Genomic DNA, 24,733 nt, shown 5'->3' with positions numbered 1-24,733 from the left:
AGCGTCCTGTCCCACACATGGATGGCGTGGGGAGGTAAAGTCTCACTCCCTTATTGTACAGCAATAACGACTTCCGCCCAGTGGTATAGAACTTCCTCTAGTATTGGAAGAAGTATTGACCCAGCATAAAGATGATATACCGCTCACACTGGGATTTCAAAATATATAAAACAAACGTGTCTAAAAAAAAATTCATTATTCTAAAACGTACACATCTGACCCGCATCATAACAATGTATAATAAATAAAAAGAACATGGATGAGGTCCAGAGTGCCACCCAGAGGTGTAAGGCCCCGTACACACGGCCGAGGAACTCGACGTGCCAAGCACGTCGAGTTCCTCGTCGAGTTCTGGGATGAAGCCGCCGAGGAGCTCGGCGGGCCGCCTTCTCCCATAGAACAACGAGAAAATAGAGAACATGTTCTCTATTTTCTCGTCGAGCTCCTCGGCGGCTCCATCGAGCCAAAACTGTACAGACGACAGAGTTTCTCGGCAGAATCCGGGTTTTGACCGAGTTTCTCGGTGAATTCTGCCGAGAAACTCTGTCGTGTGTACGGGGCCTCAGAATAAAAAACATTTCAAAGGGCCAACAAAAATAAAGGATGATATAAATTGATCTGGGCATGTGTAGAGACATATCTCCCATCCCGTCACAGCCCTGATCTGAAAATTAAAACAGGATAAAGCAAATGATAAATGTAAAGGAGGATTAATACCTCCGAAATATTATAAAGGGTGATTTAGGCTGAATTACTGAATGAATTGATGTCCCACTCGATGTTCATACCGAACGGCGAATAGGTACGCAACTCAAAAAAACAATACGTTTCAAGACGAGAAACCCCGCATACACGGGATTCTCCTCTCCAATGAGGGGCGAACTGATCTATTATCAAAAATTGTGTCCCTGTAGGACAGGCATGTCCAAAGTCCGGCACGCGGGCCGATTGAGGCCCTTGTTCCGGTTTAATGTGGCCCCCCTGGTAATTTGGATATATATATCTTTTGTGGCCCCCCCCGGGCCACTAAAGATATATACTGTATTCATCGGCGCTACCTCAGAGGGGACAGGGAGGGGGCAGAACAAGCGCCATAAGATTACATACAGGAGAAACTCCCGTTTACTCAGTGGCATCTGTACTAGAAAGTCCAGTCTCGTGGGCGGGACTTTGTACTGAAGAGGCCGCCGAGTAAACAGGAGATTCTCCTGTATGTGCACAGAGGTAAAGCTAGCCTCATGGCTCAGACATATACCTCTGTCATTGGAATTAAGTAAGGACATGAAATCATCCAGTGATTCACGATCACCTTTCCATAGGAGAAGGATGTCATCTATATAACGGTCCAAAGGACCAATTCTGGTCTCTTATAGGCATAGACAACATCCTCCTCCCATTTAGCCATAAATAAATTGGCCAAACTGGGGTCAAATTCTGCCCCTATGGCCACCCCTTTGGTCTGCAAATAAAACTGGTTCTGAAACCAGAAATAGTTGTGTTGCGCAGCAAACCTTAAGGAGGTCCATGATGTAGTTACGTTGGATAAGGGGCAGTGTAGTACTCTGGGACGAATAATACTCAACTGCCTTAAAACACAAATCGTGCGGAATGCACGTGTACAAAGAGGCACCATCCACCTTCACTAGGATCATTTCGTCTTCATACTTGATCGATTCTAACCGTCTAATGGTGTCACCAGTGTCCTTCAAATAAGAAGGCACCAGTCGCACCAAAGGTTGGAGATGAAAGTCTACATATCTCCCGATTGGTGCTGTGACTGAGTCAATCTCGCTGACTATGGGCCGGCCAGGGGGATCGACTGGGTCTTTGTGCACCTTCGGGAGATAGTAGATGGCAGGGATACGGGGTACAAGGGGCACAAGATAACTCCTCTCCTTCTTGTCAATGATACCTAGAGCAAAACCCTCATCAACAAGGGAGGTCAGGGCCCTCTTGTATTGTAAGGTTGGGTCATTATGGATCAAACTGTATGTACTGGAATCCCCCAATATCCTATCCATTTCTTTGATGTAGTCCTACTTATTTAGCACGACAATGGCTTTGGGCGGATTATGAGTTTTTTTCGGTCACAAAGTTGCTTTAATCCTGATTTAATATTGGGGTTGGTGTAGATTTTTTTGGGAGGTAACTTACCCAAATCCTCTAATACGAGACTACGGAACACATTGATAGATGGTGCCATAGTCTAGGGAAGGGTTTGACAATCGTGTATGCACATGACTATCGTTCAACACAGACGTATTAGTAGAGGGGAAGGTCAGAAAATTTCTCTGGATACTAAGCTTTCTAATAAACTTCTGGACATCAATGAACGTGGAGAACTTATTCAAAGTTCTTGGGGAAACATATTTCAGGCCCTTATCCAGTATAAGTTTCTCCTCGTCCGTTAGACTGACAGAGCTTAAATAAAATATACCAGTGCCAACTATATTCTTTTTCTTTTTGCTTTGGACCCTCCACCCACCTGGATGATAAGAGGGACAAGGATACCAATGATTATAATTATATGGTGATCGATTGCATATATCTTCATCTCTATCTCGATATCCCTGGGGATCATGATAACATTCTCCCATACGGTTCTCTTGAGGTGGGAAAAAATGATTGGAAATACGAGTAGGAGTCCTATAGCTGTTCTCATAACCCTTGTGATAAAAATCATGGTGGTCACGCCAACCAGCCACAGGTCCTCTCGGACTCCCATAAGAATGAGAGTTGGAAGGGTGACCCTGATAGGAACCCCTTCCCTTATTCATAAGACCTCTACCTCTACCACCAGGGGGATGGGTCACACAGGGATTTTGGGCCTGGGGTTTCCCTCGGAAATCAGAAGTCCTCAACGATCCTCCTTCAGGTGGCTGGGAGGTGTTATATGACCGTAAAGGAACTTCTTTAGGCTCAAAAGTGAGTCTCCTATCAGTATTTGTAGTTTCTGGATGTGTGACTTCCATCCCCGATATGTCGCTCTCGGCGGGCATAGATATATTAATTTTCTTTTGCCAGACGAAAACGAGATTGGTTTTGTAATCAGTGACATCCCTATTATATTTCTTTTGTTTTTTTCGTTCTCTGTTTCTTCTCTTCTTTCTCAAGATGATTCCTAAAATTTGTAGAAAGAGAGATGTACTCAGAAGAGGTTTTACTAGGAATAGGTTTTTCTTTCAAATCATTTATCTCCTTGTCGATAATAGACAATCTGAGCTGTTTCTTACCAACCAAAAAGGCCAAGAGTTGGATACCGACCTCATTAAAATATCTAAACTATGATTCGATATCTGGATCGTCTTTTTGTGGGAAAATGTCCCAGCGGAGCACTCTCGGAACCATTTGTTCATGATATTGACAAATGGAAACTGCACAATCAAGAAAGGCTTGCCATTTCTTAAATAAATGCAGGCAACATGTGGTGGAAGCCCCAACAAAGAAAAATGCTCTGTTGGATCTATTAATTTCAAGCAACCCAGAACTTGATCTGAGACAATTTGGGTAATAGTGATAATGGTGTAAGCATGCTGGTATGACAGGAACTCCATATTTTAACTACTTCCCATCCAGGCCAATTCTGGCACTTCGCTCCTACATGTAAAAATCAGCATTTTTTGCTAGAAAATTACTTAGAATACCCAAACAGTATATATGTTTTTTTAGCAGAGAGCATAGGGAATAAAATGGCAGTTGTTGCAACTTTCTATGTCACATGGTATTTGCGCAGCAATATTTCAAATGTGTTTTAAAAAAAAAAAAACTGTTTCATGAATAAAAAAAAAAACATTAAAGTTAGCCCAATTTTTTTGTATAATGTGAAAGATGATGTTACGCTGAGTATATAGATACCTAACATGTCATGCTTGAAAATTGCGCACACTCGTGGAATGGCGCCAAACTTCGGTACTTAAAAATCTCTAAACTGATGGTAACCAAGCACAATCCGCCCCTTTTGAATTTTCATCACTGCGCTTATTATTGATATTCAGCTCACAAAGCAGCCACTTTAAAAATAATAACTGTGAGATAGTATTTTTAAACCTCTAAAAATGAATAGTGTTCAAAAATAAGCAGTGCTTTAAATGTCCAAAACCTTTCTATTTTTCACAGATCAAAGAAGTGAACAAAGTGTTAATAATTATAAATCACCCTGTGACATTTGTGAAAATAATAGTGTATATAACATGAAGTCCATATATTGAAATTCAATCGTTGAATATGTGTTCAAATCTTCTAATCATCCACCACACCCGAGTGCCAGTGATTCCTCTCCCATCAGATAAAACACTCACCAACTTAATATGCCTTACACTCTCATGCTTGGCGTGTAAACATGAACAAGCCTCACAGAAAGGTTTACCGAATATTCCAACTTCCAACCGTGTGATTACTGGACCTCTCCGCATGTAAATAATAAAGAGTGTACACAATAGTGTAATATCGTAAAAAACTGTTTTAATAAACAATGTGTAAAACTTCAATCATTACACTCACATAATCTCCTTAAAAAGCAAGCAACAATATCACAACAAACTTCCAATGGATGCCTTAGCCATTGAAATATGGTCACGGTGCACCAGAGGTATGCAAATATTATCTCACCACCACTCACTTTCCCAGCTTGGAACTCTGCTTCCTGAAACGGCTTGGCACGTCACACGTTAGCTCAAATGGTTGCCGTACAGCCACGCCCGACATGTTTCGTCACACGGGATTCTTAAAAATCTTCATTGGCAACGATTTAAAGATTTTTACAGGTTACCTGTTTAGCGTTACAGAGGAGGTCTTGAGATAGAATTGTTACTCTCACTCTAATGTTCACGGTGATACCTCAAATGTGTGGATTGAATAGCGTATACATATGTGGGTGCGACATACATATGCGTTCGCGTCTGCATGCAAGCTCGTGGGGACGGGGGCGCTTAAAGTCTTTTTTTATTGTTTATTTTATTTAAAAAAATTACGTTTTACACTTTCCCTTGAATTATTATTTTTTTGATCACTTTTATTCCTATTACAAGGAATGTAACCATCCCTTGCAATATAAATAGTGCATGACAGGTCCTCTTTATGTAGAGATGTGGGGTCAATAAGACCTCACATCTCTCCTCCAGGCTCGAAAGCCTGAGATAAAAAATAAACAGCACGATCTCTGCTTTCCTTTTTTTTTTTTTTATCAATACATTTTTATTGGGTTTATCAATTTACAACACTTGAGATAGTTGCATTCAATATACAACTTGAGTAGTATAAATCATCATGTACAGGCAAACATTTAACAGAAAAAGAATACGGTACTCAGCGACCTAGGCCAGTCTACCCCAATTGGGTACAAACTGTAGGACTGGGAGGTCACCAAGATGATCAGAGGTACACCTATACAGCTAAAGTAAAGACAAATAAAGGAGGGGGGAAGGGATGGAGAAAATTAAAATAAAGGCTGCCGTTAGTCATTATCTATACCAAAGATTCAGTATTTTATACTGTTATTCTTCAGACTATAGGAAGATTATTAAAGTAAGGAATCTTTTAAATATTTGGAAGCTTTCGGGTGGGTTAACCACATTTTCCATTTTCTACGATAGGGGATTATAGAATCATTCTTATAGGCTAATAATAGTTCTAATTGAGCTTGGGTGTTTAATCTGGTGATGACCATTGGTAGGTTTGGGGCATCTGCGGATTTCCATAGAGAGGCCACTGTAATTCTTGAGGCTATCAAAATATGTAAGACAATAGTCCTATACAAAGTGGGGTATTTGTCTAGATCTATACCTAATAATGCGTTAGTAGGAGTAAGCTTGGTAAGGTTGCCCGTAAGATTGGCGATAAAGGATGAGATAGAGTTCCAAAAACTTTTTAGAGTCTTGCAACTCCAAAGCGTGTGCAGGAGGTTTCCCGTTTGCTCGTTACATTTCCAACAGATGTCGGATGCTGTTGGATAAATTTTGGATAACTTGTATGGTGTTAAGTACCATCTATTAATTATTTTTTGGGCATTATCCCAGTGTTCAATGCAAGAGGATGACTTACTTATTGTTTGAAATGCTTTAATCCACTGAGTCGGGGAAAAAATTTGGTCCAGATCCTTTTCCCATTTCAGCATATTTGTGTTTTTGGTAAAGAGTTGGGAGGATAAGACATCGTAGAAGAAAGATATACCTTTCTTTTTATCATTTTTCTGAGGAGAGAGGAACTCCCAAAGGTTCATAGGGATTTCGATCAAATTACTGGGAGAGAAATCTTTCAGTCGGGCACACTTACCAATCTTAGTCTCGATGATGTTCTTAACATTAGGGGGTAGGTTCTGGTATAGATTATATCCATTACTGATCCACTCGTTTACAGAGAATCTGATTCTGCAATAATTAATGACTTCTGTGGGAAGATGTAATTTAGCCTTTTTCTCTACATGTCTGGTTTTTGAGAGAATGTGTTTCCAAGCGAATAAAGTAGTTTTAATGCTTATTAGGTTGGGGATTGTTATCTTGGGGATAATGGCGCTAGCTATTGCGAGAGAAGGGAGGTCAAAATTGTGTGTGGCTAGACGTTCAATGTTTACCCATAATTTGTCATTTGTTGGGTTAAACCAATGTTTCATCTGATCTAAGATAGAAGCAAAATAATAATTTCTAATGTCTGGGAGGCCCATTCCACCGGAATTTTTTTTAGTAGTAAGGATCGAGAAAGCAACTCTGGGCTTTTGTTTGTTCCAGATAAATTGTCTAAGTTTGCTGTCTAGTTGTTTAAAGAACTTAGCAGGAATTGGTATGGGGAGGCATCTAAAGAGATATAAAATTTTAGGTAAAGTTTGCATCTTGAAAGCGGCTATTTTACCAACCCAGGATAAGTTGGTTTTTTGAATATGTGATAAGTCACGGGATATTTGGCCTAAAAGTGTGGGGAAATTGGCATCATACATTTTTGTTGGAGGAAATGTGAGTTGGATCCCTAGGTATGTTATCGATTAGTTGTCCCAATTGTATTTATGTGTTGTGCGTAGAGAGTTGATTGTCGAGTCTGGTATGTTCATAGGGAGGATAAAGCATTTTTCCTGATTGATTTTATAGTATGAGACATCTTTGAATTTTTCTAGTATTGCGTGTATTGTAGGCAGAGATATATCAGGTTCTGTCAGTGTCAATATGATATCGTCTGCGAATAGTCCTAGTTTGTGCACGTCTTGGCCAATCGTAACACCTCTGACGTTTGGGGATGATCGAATGTATTCTGCTAGGGGTTCTATAGCTAAGGCAAAAATTATAGGGGATAGGGGGCAGCCCTGTCTAGTTCCGTTAGTTAATGGGAAGTTTATAGATAAGATACCTGAAGTGTAGACCTTTGCGTTGGGCTGGGTATATAATGCCATGATTGCTGAGTGGATAAAACCGTTAAAGCCGAATTTAGTTAAGGTTTTTGATATATATTCCCAATGCATTCTGTCGAATGCTTTTTCAGCATCTAAAGCTAAGAGCAGGGCGGGGGTTCGATTATTGTGTATAGAGTTAATAATATTGAGCATTCTTCTTGTGCTATCTGGGGCCTGTCTACTTTTAACAAAGCCAACTTGATCTGGTTTAATTAGAGTGGGAATTATATTAACGAGTCTATTCGCCAGTATCTTTGCGTAGATTTTCAGATCTGAGTTTAGTAGGGAAATGGGCCTATAGTTTAAAGGGGAAGTGGGATCTTTGCCTGATTTAGGTATAGTGATAATTATTGCTTCTAGCAGTTCTTTTGCGAGGGCTTCTGAGTTAGCTGCTTGATTAAATAGGTTGGAAAGATAGGGGACTAGGGTTTCTTCAAAGGCAGTATAATATTCTCCTGATAGGCCATCTGGGCCTGGTGATTTATTTTTCGGTAGTTCGTGTATGACCTTAATAATTTCTTCATCTGATATAGGTTTGTTGAGTAATTCTAATGATGTAGGATCAATGGAAGGAAGGACAATATTGTCTAAAAATGATGAGATGTTATCAGCTTTTGGTTGGGGGGTGAGAGTGTCATTTTTTAGATTATAGAGTGTCTCATAGTACAGTGAGAAAGTATCTCTTTAGGATTGAGGATTGTTTTGCCTGAGGTGTGGTGGGTTAGTTTATGAATTTTGTTCCTTTGTTGGCAAAGTTTTATTTGGGAGGCCATTAACTTACCTGCTCTGTTACCTTGGGAGTAGTATTTTAAATTTAGTTTTTTAAGATATTTGTCATGGTCAGCAATTAATAAGGATCTAAGATCAGATCTAAGGTTATTGAGTTGGTGTTCTAAGATTATGTTTTGGGGTTTTTTTTTGTGTAACTTTTCAAGGTTGGAAATTTCTACTAGTATTGAGTTGATCGTGTTGTTTCTATTTTTTTTCTCTCTAGCGGTGATTTGAATTAAGAGACCTCTAGCATATGCTTTGTGGGTACACCATAGAGTAGTGTTGTTAACGGACATATTATCATTTACATCAAAAAATTCTTTTAGACCTTTTTTCATCACAGATCTATGTTTCTCCTGGGAGAGGATATATGTATTGTTTCTCCAAAGATAATTGTTGGGGCAATTTTGGTTCGAATTAATATCAAGAGTGATTGGAGCGTGATCAGACCATGTTAGGTTGTGAATACTAGCATTCACTACTTTTGTGAGGAGATTTTTATCTGTGATGAAATAGTCTATTCTGGAGTACGTCTTATGAACATTGGAGAAGAAAGTAAAGTCTTTTTCTGTGGTATGAAGGCATCTCCAGGGGTCGTACAGGTCTTCTGCTAAGAAAATGTTGGAATGACCCTTTCTGGGAGCTTTTCCTTTCTTGGAGGTGTCCATATCAGGATCCATCGGTGCGTTTAAGTCTCCACAGATCAAGAGGTGGCCTTTCTGAATTTTTCTTGTCTTCCCAATCACTTTTTGGATGAATTGGTGGGGATTTTTATTGGGGGCATAAATATTGACAATAGTGTATGTCACGTTGTCTAAGGTGGCAACCAGAATTATGTATCTTCCTTGGGTGTCAGTTTTGAGATCTATTTGTTGGAACGAGACAGTGTCTTTGATAGCTATAGCCACCCCTTTTTTTTTTTTTCTTTCTTTCGTTGCTGGAGAGGAAAATGTGGGGAAAATTATGATGTTTGAAGGTAGGTGTTTTATCCTTAGCGAAATGGGATTCCTGGATGCAAACAACATCACTTCCGAATTTAATTGCATCTGTCCACAATGCTTTTCTTTTATGAGGGCTGTTCAAGCCTTTGACATTGAAAGACATGAGTTTAAGTGGCATATCTTATCAGTTGAGGATGCTTTGTTGTAGATTCAGTCTTGTAGGAGATAGTTTTTTTGTGGGTAGATGGTATATCATTGTGGCGTAGTAATATTGTTTTGCCAGTAGATGGTGGTGTTGCTTTAGAAATAGTGTACAGGCAGCAGAAAAAAAACAGAAAATGGTGAACGAACCAGGGAAGAAAAATCAACAAAAGCTTAGTAAAACTGTGAAAAAAGAATAGGAGTTGTTGTGCTCCAACTCCTGTGTACATGACTATGTACTTCCAATCGATTGGGGGTAAAAACTTGAAGAGAAGTCCAGTCAGGAATTATTCAAAATCTGGATTCCCTGAGCTGCAAAAGGCCCTTAAACATGGGCATAAGAGATTTGTGAGGCCTCAGTTTGTGCCTGGACATTAAAACTTGTCATGAGAGGATTTTTTTTTTTTTAATCACCATGAGAGGATTTTTAAGCTGTTTTCCAGTCCCGGGAAATGGGACCAGGTGTAGTAGTGTCCATTTTGGTATTTTCTTGGTTTGGGAGTAGACCCCATGAGCGGAGGATTTTCAGACCCTGTTCCATTCCGTTAATAGTGTATGAGGTGCCTTTAAAATCTACCAGAATTTTTGTGGGGAAGCCCCATTTGTAAATTATGCCATGGTTTCTCAGCACTTTAGTGATCGAGTTTAGATTTTTGCGAGCTAAGATTGTCGCTTGTGAGAAATCCGAGTAAAGGATTATTCCAGAATACGGATCTGGGAGTGGCGAGTGGCGCCGAGCGAATTGCATCAGTTGTTCCTTGACATTGAAAAAGTGGATCCTAGCAATGACATCTCTAGGTATTTTCTCTGCTATGTAATGCGGTTTAGGTAGTCTATGTGCCCTGTCAATTTCCAGCTCTTGTTGAGGAGTGGCAGGGATTAGATCAGAAATCATGGTTTTAATGAAGCGTTTAAGGTCTGGTGGCTTCACATTCTCAGGTATACCTCGGAATTTTATATTATTTCTCCGATTTCTGTCTTCAATTTGTCCGACTTTGATCCTGAGTTGTCTCATTTCTTCTTCTAGATCAAAGTGGGAGTCCACTAATTCATTGTGCGCAGCAGTGAAATCGCACATTTTATTCTCCATATAATCCACTCTTTCTCCCAGAGCATCAATCTCCAATTTAGATTTGTGCATAAGGCTAATCATATCATGCTGTAATGCACCTCTTAAAGACATGATCATATCTTTAAAGGTAGTGTCCAGTACTGGTAAATCAGTAGTGGGCATAGCCTGTAGTTTTTCATCATAGGGATTTTTGTCCAGGCTGCAGGCAAGGCCTGTATGAGGTGTGTGAGGATTACCTTGTTCAGAGGAGATCCTCCTTTTCTGCCTCACTGGACTCAGCATGTCATCCAGGCGATCGCTGTCAGGCTGGGGCTGTGTAGCTGTGAGATTTTCTCCCTCATGGAGAGAGGGAGCAGCACGCCGTTCTGCATTGCAGTGAGGTGAGGGGGCAGCGCCATCTTGTTCTCTCTGCAGCCCAGCCGGGCTGCAGAATGCGCTGAGTTTGCGGGGTCCCTCACTGTTCTTCCTCTTAGCCGACATGTCTGCTACAGTCCCGGTAAGTTCCAGTATCGCTCTGTGTTGTTTAGGGCTCACAGGTCGCTGTGTAAGTTGCTCAGGGAGATCCGTTCTCAGAGAGCTCCCTCAGAATGCAGCCATACAGTTCTGCGGCTGACCACGCCCCTCACGATCTCTGCTTTCCAACCGAATACAGTGCAGTATTTACAACTGCCAGGCTGGGCGTGACATTATAACGTCGCACCCGGGCCTCCGAGAGTCATAGAGATGACCGGGACCATCTGTTCTTCATAAATCTCTATGGTAAACTTCCAGCGCCAGTGGATTCCTTCTCTGGCTCGCCGATAGCACGGGCAAGCCAGTAGAAGCACCGAAGGGTAGTGGGAGGGCGACCTCTCCCTCTGCCTGTAAGAACAATCAAGCGGTTGAACTGCCACTATGATTGTTCTTACGGTGCAGGGAATTGCCGGCTGAAAAGAACGATCCCGGGTTGATGCCTGTGGGTGCAGACATCAACCCGGTATAACCACTGAAACGGGAGGATGTTCATGTACACCAGGGATATGCAATTAGCGGACCTCCAGCTGTTGCCAAACTACAAGTCCCATCATGCCTCTGCCTCTGGGTGTCATGCTTGATGCTTTTAGAGTCTCGCTATGCCTCATGGGACTTGTAGTTTGGCAACAGCTGGAGGTCCGCTAATTGCATATCCCTGATGTACACCCTCCTAACGGGAAGTGGTTAAAAAAGATTCCGAATCCAAACTTTGGTCTTGCTAGCCAAATCTGCATCAAACTGAACCTGGGCATGTACAGTTCATCTTTACTTGTGACAGGGATGTCCTTTATTGGTTGCTAGAAACGGCCACAGGGCATTCAAAACAACATGTATAAATAAAGTAATAATGCGCAACCCACAAACATAAAAGTGCAGAAAAAAAGGTGCACATCTGTGAAACTAAACCAGCATAAAGTCTGCAGTCAAATTTCCCGTGTAGAAAAACACAAAAAAATATATATATAAAATAGTCCCAAAAAAAAAAATTTTTTATGTGAACTGTTGAAATCAAATGCAAAAAATCATATATAGTCCAAGAAAACTTCCTAATTTCTGACACCAAACGATCAGCTTGCTTCTGTATGCTTCAGTATAGACAAAAATCTACATCCATATGATATGGGTGAAAACAGTGGAAGGTGCAGATAAATAAGCCTCTTACCAGAGAGACGGTTTCATGGACATGTCATCCCCGACCTGGGAGCTGTGGTTCATGCAAGCCGACAGGATCTGGCGTTCTGAACTTCAGGTGCAGCAGTGCTTGTAAATCACTCCTCAGCGATGAGATGACCAGCTCCTCAGCAGTGCACTGATTAACATGTGCAGCTCTCTCCGGGTGTTTTAGGAAACAGTTAGCAACAAAATAAAAAAAGAGAAGAGGGAGACTTCATAGTGTATTACTTAGTAGCAAAACACTTATTTAATAAAAAAGGTTTCTGAGTACAAACATCACAGTTTGATACATGTGAAGCAACAGTTAACACAGAAACAAAAAAGCAGTATCTTTAAAATCAAAAAAATAGCTCCGGTGACAACCAGAGAGCTAAAATATGGCAATGTCTTTTGACTTTGTCTCCGTTCCCAGTTGATGCTTATTACTAAAGCGAAACGCAGCGTAGGTTGGAGTCTACATTTATTCAAAAGACATTGCCATATTTTAGCTCTCTGGTTGTCACCGGAGCTATTTTTTTGATTTTAAAGATACTGCTTTTTTGTTTCTGTGTTAACTGTTGCTTCACATGTATCAAACTGTGATGTTTGTACTCAGAAACCTTTTTTATTAAATAAGTGTTTTGCTACTAAGTAATACACTATGAAGTCTCCCTCTTCTCTTTTTTTATTTTGTTGCTAACTGTTTCCTAAAACACCCGGAGAGAGCTGCACATGTTAATCAGTGCACTGCTGAGGAGCTGGTCATCTCATCGCTGAGGAGTGATTTACAAGCACTGCTGCACCTGAAGTTCAGAACGCCAGATCCTGTCGGCTTGCATGAACCACAGCTCCCAGGTCGGGGATGACATGTCCATGAAACCGTCTCTCTGGTAAGAGGCTTATTTATCTGCACCTTCCACTGTTTTCACCCATATCATATGGATGTAGATTTTTGTCTATACTGAAGCATACAGAAGCAAGCTGATCGTTTGGTGTCAGAAATTAGGAAGTTTTCTTGGACTATATATGATTTTTTGCATTTGATTTCAACAGTTCACATAAAAAAATTTTTTTTTTTGGGACTATTTTATATATATATTTTTTTGTGTTTTTCTACACGGGAAATTTGACTGCAGACTTTATGCTGGTTTAGTTTCACAGATGTGCACCTTTTTTTCTGCACTTTTATGTTTGTGGGTTGCGCATTATTACTTTATTTATACATCCTTAGCTTGCTGAATATTCCAGCGAATTTCACTATTGCAGCACCTAATTGAAAACTTTTTTTCACCTCAAACTTTCACTTATTATTTTATTTATTTTTTTCTATTGGAACCCTATGGTATCCCAACTAGAATCATAATAATTTTTTGTTTAACACTCACCCTTGCATTTGTCAACACGTTTTTTTATTTATTTTTTAATATCTGATACCACTAAGGTGAAGCGCAAATCTACCTTGCTTTACATTCAAAACAACATGGTAAAGTTTTTCAAAAGGTAATTCGTCTGTTTTCACCCATCTAATTTCATTCACGCAGTCCACATGAAAAAATTGGAAGCCAGTTTTGACAAAATTTGAATGAACATTAAAACTGCTGATTATGTAGCAAAATCAAGTTCTCAAAGTTTCACTTTTCATCATACCTAGAGTATAGCACCAAAGTAAGCATGAATGTACAATTTCAGTCTCTAAATTCCAGACAAAATAGGGAAATTTCACACTCAAACTGATGGCCTTCCCAAATTTATATTTATATTCTACAAATGTTGAAATGTTAATGCAACAATTTGGGGTAAAAGGACTCTTATAATTTAAATGGAGTATGAGTAAGTCATTAATAATCAATATTATAATACAATATTCTCCTTAGAACCTTAAAATACCAAAAGCTAATGGACATGTAATTCTCTTTTCAAATGTAGACCTCAAATACCCAGCAAAATCTATCATTTGGCTTTAATTTTAATTAGATATTTTGTTTGCGGTGTAATTTCTTAAAATAAACATATTTGCTAATTTACTTAAAATAAAGTATTATTCTTTTTTTTTTTTTGCAGATTTTCATTTGTTAAAAGGCTGGTCACTTTATAAACATGCCAGACGAAGCTGGCCATTTACCCTTTTACTATGGCAGCATATCCCGTGCTGATGCAGAAGAGTTTCTCAAGATGGCTGGAATGATTGATGGTCTTTTCCTGCTTAGGCAATGTTTACGAACTCTTGGTGGCTATGTTGTCTCCATGGTCTTCAATCTACAGTTTTACCATTATCCTGTGGAGCGACAGCTAAATGGCACTTATGCTGTATTTGGAGGAAAGCCTCATTGTGGGCCAGCTGAACTTTGTGAGTACTACTCCAAAGATGCAGATGGGTTGTGCAGTGTCCTCCGGCGACCTTGCAATCGGCCAAGTGGGGTAGAATGCAAGCCTGGAGTTTTTGATAACATTCGAGATAACATGATGAGAGAATATGTGAGACAAACTTGGAATCTAGAGGTAAGTAAGAAAAGATTTTTGCATCACACAGAAATTTTTTGTCATCTGTACTTTATTGGTTATGCAGCGCACCGCCAAAAGAGGCGCTGGTAGATTTGGTCCTATTCACACTTGGAGCACACAAGGCCAGGCACACAGCATTTTTCAGATTTTTGCAATGGCTCAAAGATCAGTCTAGGGTTTATTTTTTGTGGTTTTATTGGGGAACAATAAACACTTGATGATGAGTATGGGATACCCCAGAACTGAAAAACTGTACAACTTAAAGACTGCTTGACTTCTGGCTGCTATGCACAAACTTCTGACTGTATTGCACAAACTCTGGCCGCACTGCACAACTCCTCTCTGTATTGCACAAATTCTGGCTGCAGTGCACTTGTAAGAGAAATATCACACTGGATCTCTAGGCTGACTGTAAACTGTACTCCTTCCAGAGTCTCAAAGCACCACACTGTCACTCTCTGCATCACTGGGGTCTTGTACTTACTTAGCGCATTTTGTTGTGTGGGAGGTGTGGACCCGCAGCGGGAACCACCCGCACAGATGTAAGCCTAGCATACTTTATGGCCAGAGATCCTATAACTCTGAAATGGTCAAACAAATATAGAGTAAAGGTCAAGGTTGGTTGCTACCACTTAATAAAGCATATCTAAACCCCATTTTTTGCATATCTAAACCCAAGAAAAAAAACTGGTAGAATTGCAGCTTACAGTTCCTAACATATGGTGGCTTCATTCTTTTTTTTCAAACTTTTTCCCTTATTTTTCCATGGTAATCCTGCCATAGAAAGGATCAATTTACCTTTCTGAACATGTTACACCCTTATTTAGTATCCACCAAATGCTCAGGATCTACCATCCCACCCCTTCTGTTATAAAACAGCACAACCAAGTGGGGCTCCTCCCACATGGCCACATCATTCATTCAGAGAGTTCTGTAAATTAATTAAATACAACTACCATTAGCTATTGCGACTGATGGCTTCTAGTTCTCAATGAGCCACAATGAGTCTCAATGAGAAGTATACAGTACAAAATATGCTTGTATTTGTTCTAGGTTAGTTGTTCAACGATAGGCTGGATGGCCATTATTTAACTAAAGCTTGCTATATACTAGTAGAATTTAATTTAAAAGGTTTCATTTTATAAATGTTTATACATTTTTTGAATTGTTAGTGGGGTCAAATTAATGTTTGTTTTTGACCACAGTGATAAGAAAATTCGAGGGTGCAGGATGGAAATTTGTTCTCAAAAGAGCAAGTTTCTCACAGTGTATGTGGCTTTTGTTCAGGAAATTACATTCATTCTAAACTTAAATATTAAAAGCACTGGGGAAAGCTTTTTCAGACTATCACTGGATTCCTTTATCAAGAATATCATGGGGAAAAAGAGCACCCTTTTACCACTGCAAAAGAAAGCTAGGCCTCGGATGGAAAAACCTTCCACTTTAGAGATTTATAACTCCTATCATTTCTGAAAGCTGGGAACTACAAGTGTTGACTATCCAAGTCCTCTAGGCTTGGGCAAAAGTTTTGTTTTTGTTTTTCACTCTGTTCAAGGAAAAGGTTGCCACCATCCCTAGCCAAAAAATTTTGGGCCAGATCCACAACGAGCGGCCGTAACTTAACTTTTCCTATTTAAGTTACAACGCCGCAAAATCTCTACCTAAGTGCTCGATCCACAAAGCACTTACCTAGAAATTTTCAGCGGTGTAACTTAAATCCGTCCGGCGCAAGGCGGCCCAATCTAATGGGGCGAGTCCCATTTAAATTAGGCGCGCTCCCGCGCCGGACGTACTGCGCATGCTCCCGACGCGATTTTCCTGACGTGCTTTGCGCGAAGTTACGTTGCGCCGAGTTTTGTGAATAGCGCCGGGTAAAAAAAGTTGCGTCGGGAAAAAAAAGAGATGCAGCGGGAAAAAAAAAAATTTAAAAAAAATTTGACAGCGTCGCGGGAAAGAAGGGTATACTTTTACAAGGTGTACTAACTTTACACTTTGTAAAAGGTACCCTATCTTTGCGTTTGCAAACTAACAATTTACGGAGACTTCACAAAGGGAAACCGCTTCGTGGATCTCCTGCCGGATCTTAGGAATATCTATGCGTAACTGATTCTGTGAATCAGTCGCATAGATAGAAACAGGGATACGACGGCGTATCAGTAGATACGCCGGCATATCCCTTTTGTGGATCTGGCCCTTTGTTTCTTACAAACAAAATCGTATAGAGGGTTTTAAGAAACAAAATAGTTTTTTATTTTGTTTTTGTTTGTTTTTTGTTTGAAGCCATTTACTGTTGACTGTTTCACTACCTCTGCTGGTAGTTTATTCAGAGCAACAACTACCCTTTCAGTAAAATAATACTTTCTAAGATTAGTTTTGAACTTTCCTCCAGTTAGTTTGAGGTCATGTCCCCATGTTCTTGATTTTGGTTTATTGAAAATACTGCCCCCCTGAAACGTATTCACCTCATTGATGTATTTAAAGGTTTAACTAGTTGCCGACCAGCAGCCGTCATTTTACGGCGGCAGGTCAGCTCCCCTGCGCGAGAGCCCGTAGCTCTACATCGGCTCTCTTGCAGGCCACTAGGACGCGATGGCCGGGCACACGCGATCGCTCATTACAGAGCGGGAACCGGGAGCTTTGTGTGTAAACACACAGTTACCGGTCCTGTCAAGGAGAGAAATGCTGATCTTCTTTCCCCTAGTGAGTCCACCCCCCCTACAGTTAGAACACACCCAGGGAACATACTTAACCCCTTCCCCGCCCCTAGTGTTAACCCCTTCACTGCCAGTGGCATTTTTATAGTAATCCAATGCATTTTTATAGCACTGATCGTTATAAAAATGCCAATGGTCCCAAAAAATGTGTCAAAAGTGTCCGAAGTGTCCGCCATAATGTTGCAGTACTGAAAAAAAAAAAACGCTGATCGCCGCCATTACTAGAAAAAAAAAATATTGATAAAATGCCATACAAATATCCCCTATTTTGTAAACGCTATAACTTTTGCGCAAACCAATCAATAAACGCTTATTGCGGGGGTTTTTTCCGAAAAAAATGTAGAAGAATACGTATCGGCCTAAACTGAGGAAAAAAAATATGTTTTTTTATATATTTTTGGGGGATATTTATTATAGCAAAAAATTGTCTTTATTCTGTGCTCTATATATGGAACTAAGGGCCTGATCCACAGCCAGCGGGTGTAACTTAAATATTCGGATTTAAGTTACACCGCCGGAAAATTTCTACCTAAGTGCCCGATCCACAAAGCACTTACCTAGAAATTTTCTGCGGTGTAACTTAAATCCGGCCGGCGCAAGGCGTTCCTAATTTAATGGGGCGAGTCCCATTTAAATTAGGCGCGCTCCCGCGCCGGACGTACTGCGCATGCTCCTGACGTCATTTTCCCGACGTGCTTTGCGCGGTTTTACGTTGCGCCGGGTTTTGAGAATCGCGACGGGCGTAAAAAAAAAATACGAGTTGCGGCGGAAAAAAAAAAAAAAAAAAAAGACAGCAACGCGGGATAGAAGGGTCTACTTTAACAAGGTCTAGGTCCAGTTTAGGCCTTGTAAAAGCAGCCCTAATATTGCGACGGCAAACGAATACTTACGGAGAAAAAACGAAGCATAATAGCTTCGTGGATCTCCGTAAGTGCTAATTTGCATACCCGAAGCAGCATTTCGACGAGAAATGCCCCCAGTGGCGGCTGCGGTACTGCATCCTAAGATCCGACAGTGTAAGTCCCTTACACATGTCGGATCTTCTGCCTATCTATGTGAAACCCTTTTGAGGATCAGACCCTAAATGTATTCTTGCAGGGATGTATATTCCTCCTCCCATTTCAACTAATACCCTGAAAATGTTGGCAGATTTTATTGCCCGCTTCCCGGGTATTCCTGTATTGGTAGTGGGTGACTTCAATAATTGTCTGGACCACACTAGGGACAGACTATCTGCCCAAGGAGGGGATGGGGCACAGAGAGGAAGTGGGCCTCTTCCGTTTGCCCGCTTGCTGTTGGAAATGGGCCTAACGGATGTTTGGAGGATTCATAATCCAGATACCAGAGTTTACTCATGCCAATCTGCCTCGGTGGGGGGTTTGTCCAGAATTGATCTGGGGTTGGGGAATGACTTGCTCCTACCACTGTTAGAATCATCTCAATATCATCCTAGACAAAAATCGGATCATTCCCCTCTGTCAATAGATGTTAGGTGTGGGGCGCGTAAGGGCAATACCCTCTGGAAACTTAACCCTTTTTGGCTCTCGCTTATTTCAGACCCTGACCCCATTCCGGAACTCCTTACAACTTTTTTTAGGCATAACTTAGACTCTGCAACACTAGATGTAGTCTGGGAAATTACTAAAGCTTTTTTAAGAGGGCAGTTTATTAGAGTAATTTCCAAGATAAAAACCTCCACTAAGGAATGGGAGATGTCGGTTTTGGAGGAGGCACGTTCCTCTGAGGCCAGATATGTTGCTGACTCCACGGATGATACAAGACGCTCGTGGCTGGCAGCCCAAACTTTGCTTAAAGACCTGTCCCTGCAACTAGCTGAGAATAAACACTTTTTCCTACAACAAAGTCACTTTGAGGAGGGTGAGAATACAGGGCATATGTTGGCGCTATTAGCTAGATCACAACAGCCATCTTCTCATATTGCGTCTATAATGAATGCCAATGGGATGCCCTGCTACTCTACTAGTGATGTCACAGCCGTTTTTAAACACTTTTTTTACGATGTTTATTCATCCAAGGTCAGTCCTACTCGAGACGACATTCATTCGTTTCTAAACAAATACCCCTTGCCGTCCTTGTCCGCTTCGGACGTTGCCCTGCTCAATGCTCCTCTGACTGAGGAAGAATTACTGGAAGCCCTGACTCACACAAAAATTGGTCGGGCACCTGGAGCTGACGGGCTGCCTTCCGAGGTGTACAAACAGTACTCGGCTCAACTTCTCCATATCCTCCCTAAAGTTTACAACAATGCTTTTGAAACAGGGTCTCTCCCGTCCTCCATGAATGAGGCCCTTGTCGTGGTTCTGTTGAAGCCCGGCAAGGACGCCCTGTTACCAGACTCGTATAGACCGATTTCGCTTCTTACAAGTTGTTGGCCAGGATACTGGCAAATAGGTTGGCTAGCTGTATACAAAAAGTGATACATAAAGATCAGTCTGGGTTCATTCCTACGAGATCTACATCTCAGAATCTACGCAGACTCTTCCTAAACTTACAGATCCCTTCGGACAACATGGGCAATAGAGCGATTCTATCTTTGGACGCCGCTAAGGCGTTCGACAGTGTGGAATGGCCTTATCTCTGGGAGGTCCTGGCTCGGTTTGGGGTGGGTTCCTCATTTTTGAAATGGGTCCAGTTGCTATACAGTTCCCCGACGGCGAGAATGCGCATCAATGGTGATGTGTCGGACTCCTTCCGTTTTGCTAGGGGCACTCGGCAGGGGTGTCCTTTATCACCCTGTTGTTTGCCCTGGCTCTTGAACCACTGGCCATACATATTAGAGAGTCGCAGGACATAGTGGGGTTCCGGAGGGGGCCTAGGAAGGATGTGGTCTCCCTTTACGCAGATGACACACTGATATATCTGGGGGACACTGGTGGATCCTTACAGAACGTGATGGGCCTGATAGCCGATTTCGGTCGGCTGTCGGGTTTTAGCATTAACTGGAACAAGTCAGTTCTCATGCTCCTGGACCCTTTACCGGGTCCTCTGCCTGACTGCACGAGAGACATTGCTGTGGTTGATGAGTTCCGATACTTAGGCATACAGCTTACCCAGGACCCTACTCAATACCTTGACAAGAATCTGTCCCCAATGTTGCAGAAGCTTCGGCTGAAATGTTCCGCCTGGAGGAAACTGCCACTCTCTGTAACCGGAAGAGTTAATTTAATTAAGATGATATTGGCACCTCAACTTCTCTATATTTTTCACAATTCCCCGATCTGGATGACCCACAGGTGGTTCACCCGAATAGATACCCAGTTTAGGGAGTTGATCTGGGGCAGTGAGCCGGCTCGTATCAGTTTGTGCTCTTTGCAACTTGCAAAGGACCAGGGTGGTATGGCGGTTCCACATTCTAGGTTCTACTTTATAGCGTGGCAGCTCCAGGATCTAGGTAATTGGGGGGTGGTGGATGACTCTGACCCGATTAGGTCCCTGATAGTCCCTGTGGATTCGGATCTCCCGGCTTTGGTATATCTAGAGGCAGGCCTCACTCAACTCCCTACTACCCTTCCTACCGTTAGTCTACTGAATAAATTATGGGAATATGTGAGATCCATTTTTAAAGTTAAAACAGTCTGTCGGTTTACTCCAATTTGGAGGAATAAATATTTTAAGGAACTCTTTAAACTAAGGGGTTTTGGCCCTTGGGAGGCAGTGGGAATCCACTATACCACTCAGTTATACTCTGGCACGGTATTTAAGTCATTTGCAGATATAAAATAGGAATTTGGTCTACATAACTCCCAATTCTATCAGTACCTACAACTAAGGCATGCTGTACAATGCGAAAGTAGACTGTCCCCATTTGTTCTGACGACGCACCCTCTGATGAGGGACGTACTCTCGACGGATGACAGGGCGGGCATGATATCAAGGGTTTATGCCAGATTACTCCAATCCACACATGATGCAAGTAAACTTCCCTGTAGAAGAGGATGGGAGCGGGACCTGGGGCCTATTGATGGGGAGGCCTGGGAACTGTGCCTGACATCTGCTCCCTTGGTTCCCGTCTCTGCATCACAGAGGCTGTCCCATTTATATCTATTACATAGGGTGTACAGAACACCGGCCCGATTACACAAATGGGGCCTCAGGGACACCCCTCTGTGCCCAAAATGTAACGCGCACACTGGAGATCTTCTGCATATGCTATGGAAGTGTCCAAAACTTTTTAGGTATTGGAAATATGTCCTTGATACTATATCTCAAGTATTTCAGATACCAGTCTAAACAACGTAAAATCCGACTTCCGACGTCCATACCCTAAATGACTTAGACCAGCTTTTTGGTGGTTTAACTTTACGCCGTAAAAACGCCTTACGTAAATGGCGTAGATTACAGCGACGGGCGCAAGTACGTTCGTGAATCGGAGTATCTAGCTAATTTACATATTCGATGCGTAAATCAACGGAAGCGCCCCTTGCGGCCATCGTAAATATGCACCCAAGATACGACGGCGTAGGAGACTTGCGTCGGTCGTATCTTGGCCAAATTCAGGCGTATCTGGTTTCCAGAATACACTTAAAGATACGACGGCGCACATTCGGACTTACGATGGCGTATCTACTGATTCGCCGTTGTAAGTCTATGAGAATCTGGCTAAAAGAGAATAAGGACTTTCAAGGTGCAGATTAACGCACAATTATTGTTAAAATGTAAACATTTATTTTGTTTCAATTAAAAAGATTCATTAAAACCAAGAATCATAAATAATCAAATTTTTGGGATTAACAAACATAGTTTACATATTCTATGTTACAGTAGATCCGTCAATCTCGACAGGTTTTGCTTAATGATTTTCAGCTTCTTCAGGAGTTTATGCATCCATGACAAACTATCTACAAAAAAATACACACATTAAGAATTCAAGACTTATACAAACAATATACATGTACAGAATATGATTCAAACAAGGTTTTAAGTCGTATATATTTTACATTTTTCTTAATATATCCAATTTATATCCATTTTTATCAGTTTAAAGTTACAAGTAACAATTTTAATTTTGGATTTTTTGTTCATACAGGGAGAGGCGCTAGAACAAGCAATTATAAGCCAGGCTCCACAAGTGGAGAAGCTCATTGCTACCACTGCCCATGAACAGATGGCATGGTACCATGGAAACCTAAACAGAAATGAAGCAGAGAGAAAGCTGTACTTAGGAGCACAACCAGATGGTAAATTTCTGTAGGTATCTTGCCAGTATTTAAAAATGAATTATTTGAACATTCTACTGCTTACCTCTAAAAGTGACATTAAACAATATCCCTATGCCCCGTACATACGATCAAAATTTACGATGTAAAAAGTCTGACTGACTTTTTCCATTGGAAATTCTGACCGTGTGTATGCCCCATCTGAGTTTTTCCATCGGATATTCAGAGGAATTCCATCGAAGTTTAGATAGAGAACATGTTCTCTTTTACTCCGATGGAATGCTGTCAGAATTCTGATGTGAATTTTGCCGGGCAAAAGCCTGATCGTGTGTACGGGGGTTAAGTCTCCAAACATAGTCCATACACATTCACTACTTGTAATTCATTTTTTATATAATTGTTTACTGCTTCTTAATGTCCTGTAATGTCCTCTGTGAGCTTCCAAACCTCTCCTTTCCCCCCATCACACCCATTTGTTCGAAAGGAGCAGTGCACATTCCTTGTGGTCATATGCACTTTGCTATAAACAATACAAATCCCTTAGCCTACAGTCCACAGTCCATCTTGAGAGGGAGCAACACAGGATGGGTATGTTCCTACATACAGTGGCACCATGGAGAATGATCATAGCCACTCAATGACAGGAAGCTGGATTACAAAAAAAAGGAATTTTTAGATTTGTGGGAAAACAATAGAAGGTACTTTTTTGTGTTAAGAATACATATATGACTATAATACAATTAAACCAGAGTTTAGCATCACCTTAAAGCCAAATTCCATCTTTTGATATCATTTACATAGTTTGGCCCAAATGAACTATGTCCCTCACTGACAGGCTCTGCGGTATCTCCTAAAAAGTACTGCAGAGGTTGGAAGGAGTCTAGTACAGTTAAACAAAGTCACAGTGCAGGGAGCTGCGTACAAAGAGTTGATTGTACCATGAGTTACTGTAGGTTAGCTTTTAAGCTTTTATTGCAGAATACTCATGATCGTGGTCTCTGCCTGTATAAGTATTAGCAAGCAAAGTGGCAGATCAATTTTCAGAGGGTGTTTGATAGGCAGTGAGGAGGTGATATGTCACCTCCTCATTGCCTGTTTTAACCCAATGACCCACTGCACTGTAGCCATGTGCATTGAACACATTTGCAGCTTGACCCTGTTTCATTTATTTTTTGCCATGGCCGCAAAGCGAAGCATCAGGCAATGGCATGTGCACAAATTGAAAAAATATTTGTGATGCCTTGATCTACCGCTATAGCTGTTACTTATGTAACTCACTTAAATCCAAAAGTATTATATAATATCTCATCGCTTTGTAGTAATTGCCACATGGCGCAGTCCATGTGACCAAAAAACGCATATGCAAAAGGGAAGGAATGAACCCTCCAAGAAGGCCACAATTGCAGGACGCTACGGTTTGATGGAAATAAATTATATTCTGGAAAAAAAACACCATTATAATAAAAAATAACAAAGGCAATCCAATTGTATACCTTCCAAAACAATTATTAAAAATACAACATTGTCATTAAAAGGGGGATGCATCCATTCAACCAGTCACACTGACTCACTACCAGCTCAGGGGTTTAGGGATTAACTATAGTATTGGTTGCAAAGAACTACACAAGTTAAGCCCTGTACACACGATCGGTTTGTCTGATGAAAACAGACCGATAGACCGCTTTCATCGGACAAACCGATCATGTGTGGACCCCATCGGTTTGTTTTCCATCGGTGAAAAAAAATAGAACATGTTTTAAATTTTCCTATGGATAAAAAAACAATAGAAAAAAACGATCGTCTGTGTGGAAGTCCATCGGTCAAAAATCCATGCATGCTCAGAATCAAGTTGACGCATGCTCGGAAGCATTGAACTTCATTTTTCTCAGCATGTCGTAGTGTTTTACGTCACTGTGTTGGACACGGTTGGATTTTTGACTGATGGTGTGTAGGCAAGACTGATGAAAGTCAGCTTCATCGGATATCCGACTAAAAAATCCATTGGATTAGATTCCATCAGATATCCGATCGTGTGTACAGGGCTTTACTATCATATTTCCAGTATAATTCCAGTTTGCAATTAACCCAGGGGGTAGCATTATCTGATGACTGGTTGAAGTGTTGATGCAGTTAAGCAGGTAGGTTATCCAGAGCCACCCTATAGTTATGTACTAAGTATTGCAGTCCAGTAATGATTGAAAGTCCTTATAATCAGGGGCTCGGCTCTGGTTTCCCTACAAGAGGCATTAGTGATTGGCTTGCATAGGCTATAGTTTCCAGGGATAAATTGCGAGAGGGTCACCTGGTTGAAATAG

At 41.1% G+C, this 24,733-nt stretch overlaps 1 protein-coding gene across 1 annotated transcript in view; it reads left to right on the top strand.

The window, feature by feature from the left end:
• LOC120916246 (tyrosine-protein kinase ZAP-70) overlaps nt 1-24,733 on the top strand; it is a 139,733-nt gene that overhangs the window by 48,959 nt on the left and 66,041 nt on the right. Inside the window, exons 2-3 of the mRNA XM_040327119.1 lie at nt 14,087-14,524; nt 22,289-22,449. Coding sequence (XP_040183053.1) covers nt 14,123-14,524; nt 22,289-22,449 — 563 coding nt within the window. The 5' untranslated portion in view covers nt 14,087-14,122. The remainder of the gene's footprint in view (nt 1-14,086; nt 14,525-22,288; nt 22,450-24,733) is intronic.

This window comes from Rana temporaria, chromosome 1 (assembly GCF_905171775.1).
Source record: "Rana temporaria chromosome 1, aRanTem1.1, whole genome shotgun sequence".
NCBI classification, from domain to species: domain Eukaryota; kingdom Metazoa; phylum Chordata; class Amphibia; order Anura; family Ranidae; genus Rana; species Rana temporaria.
The sequence above is the reverse complement of the archived record's forward strand: the minus strand, read 5'-3'. Positions and strand labels throughout refer to the sequence as shown.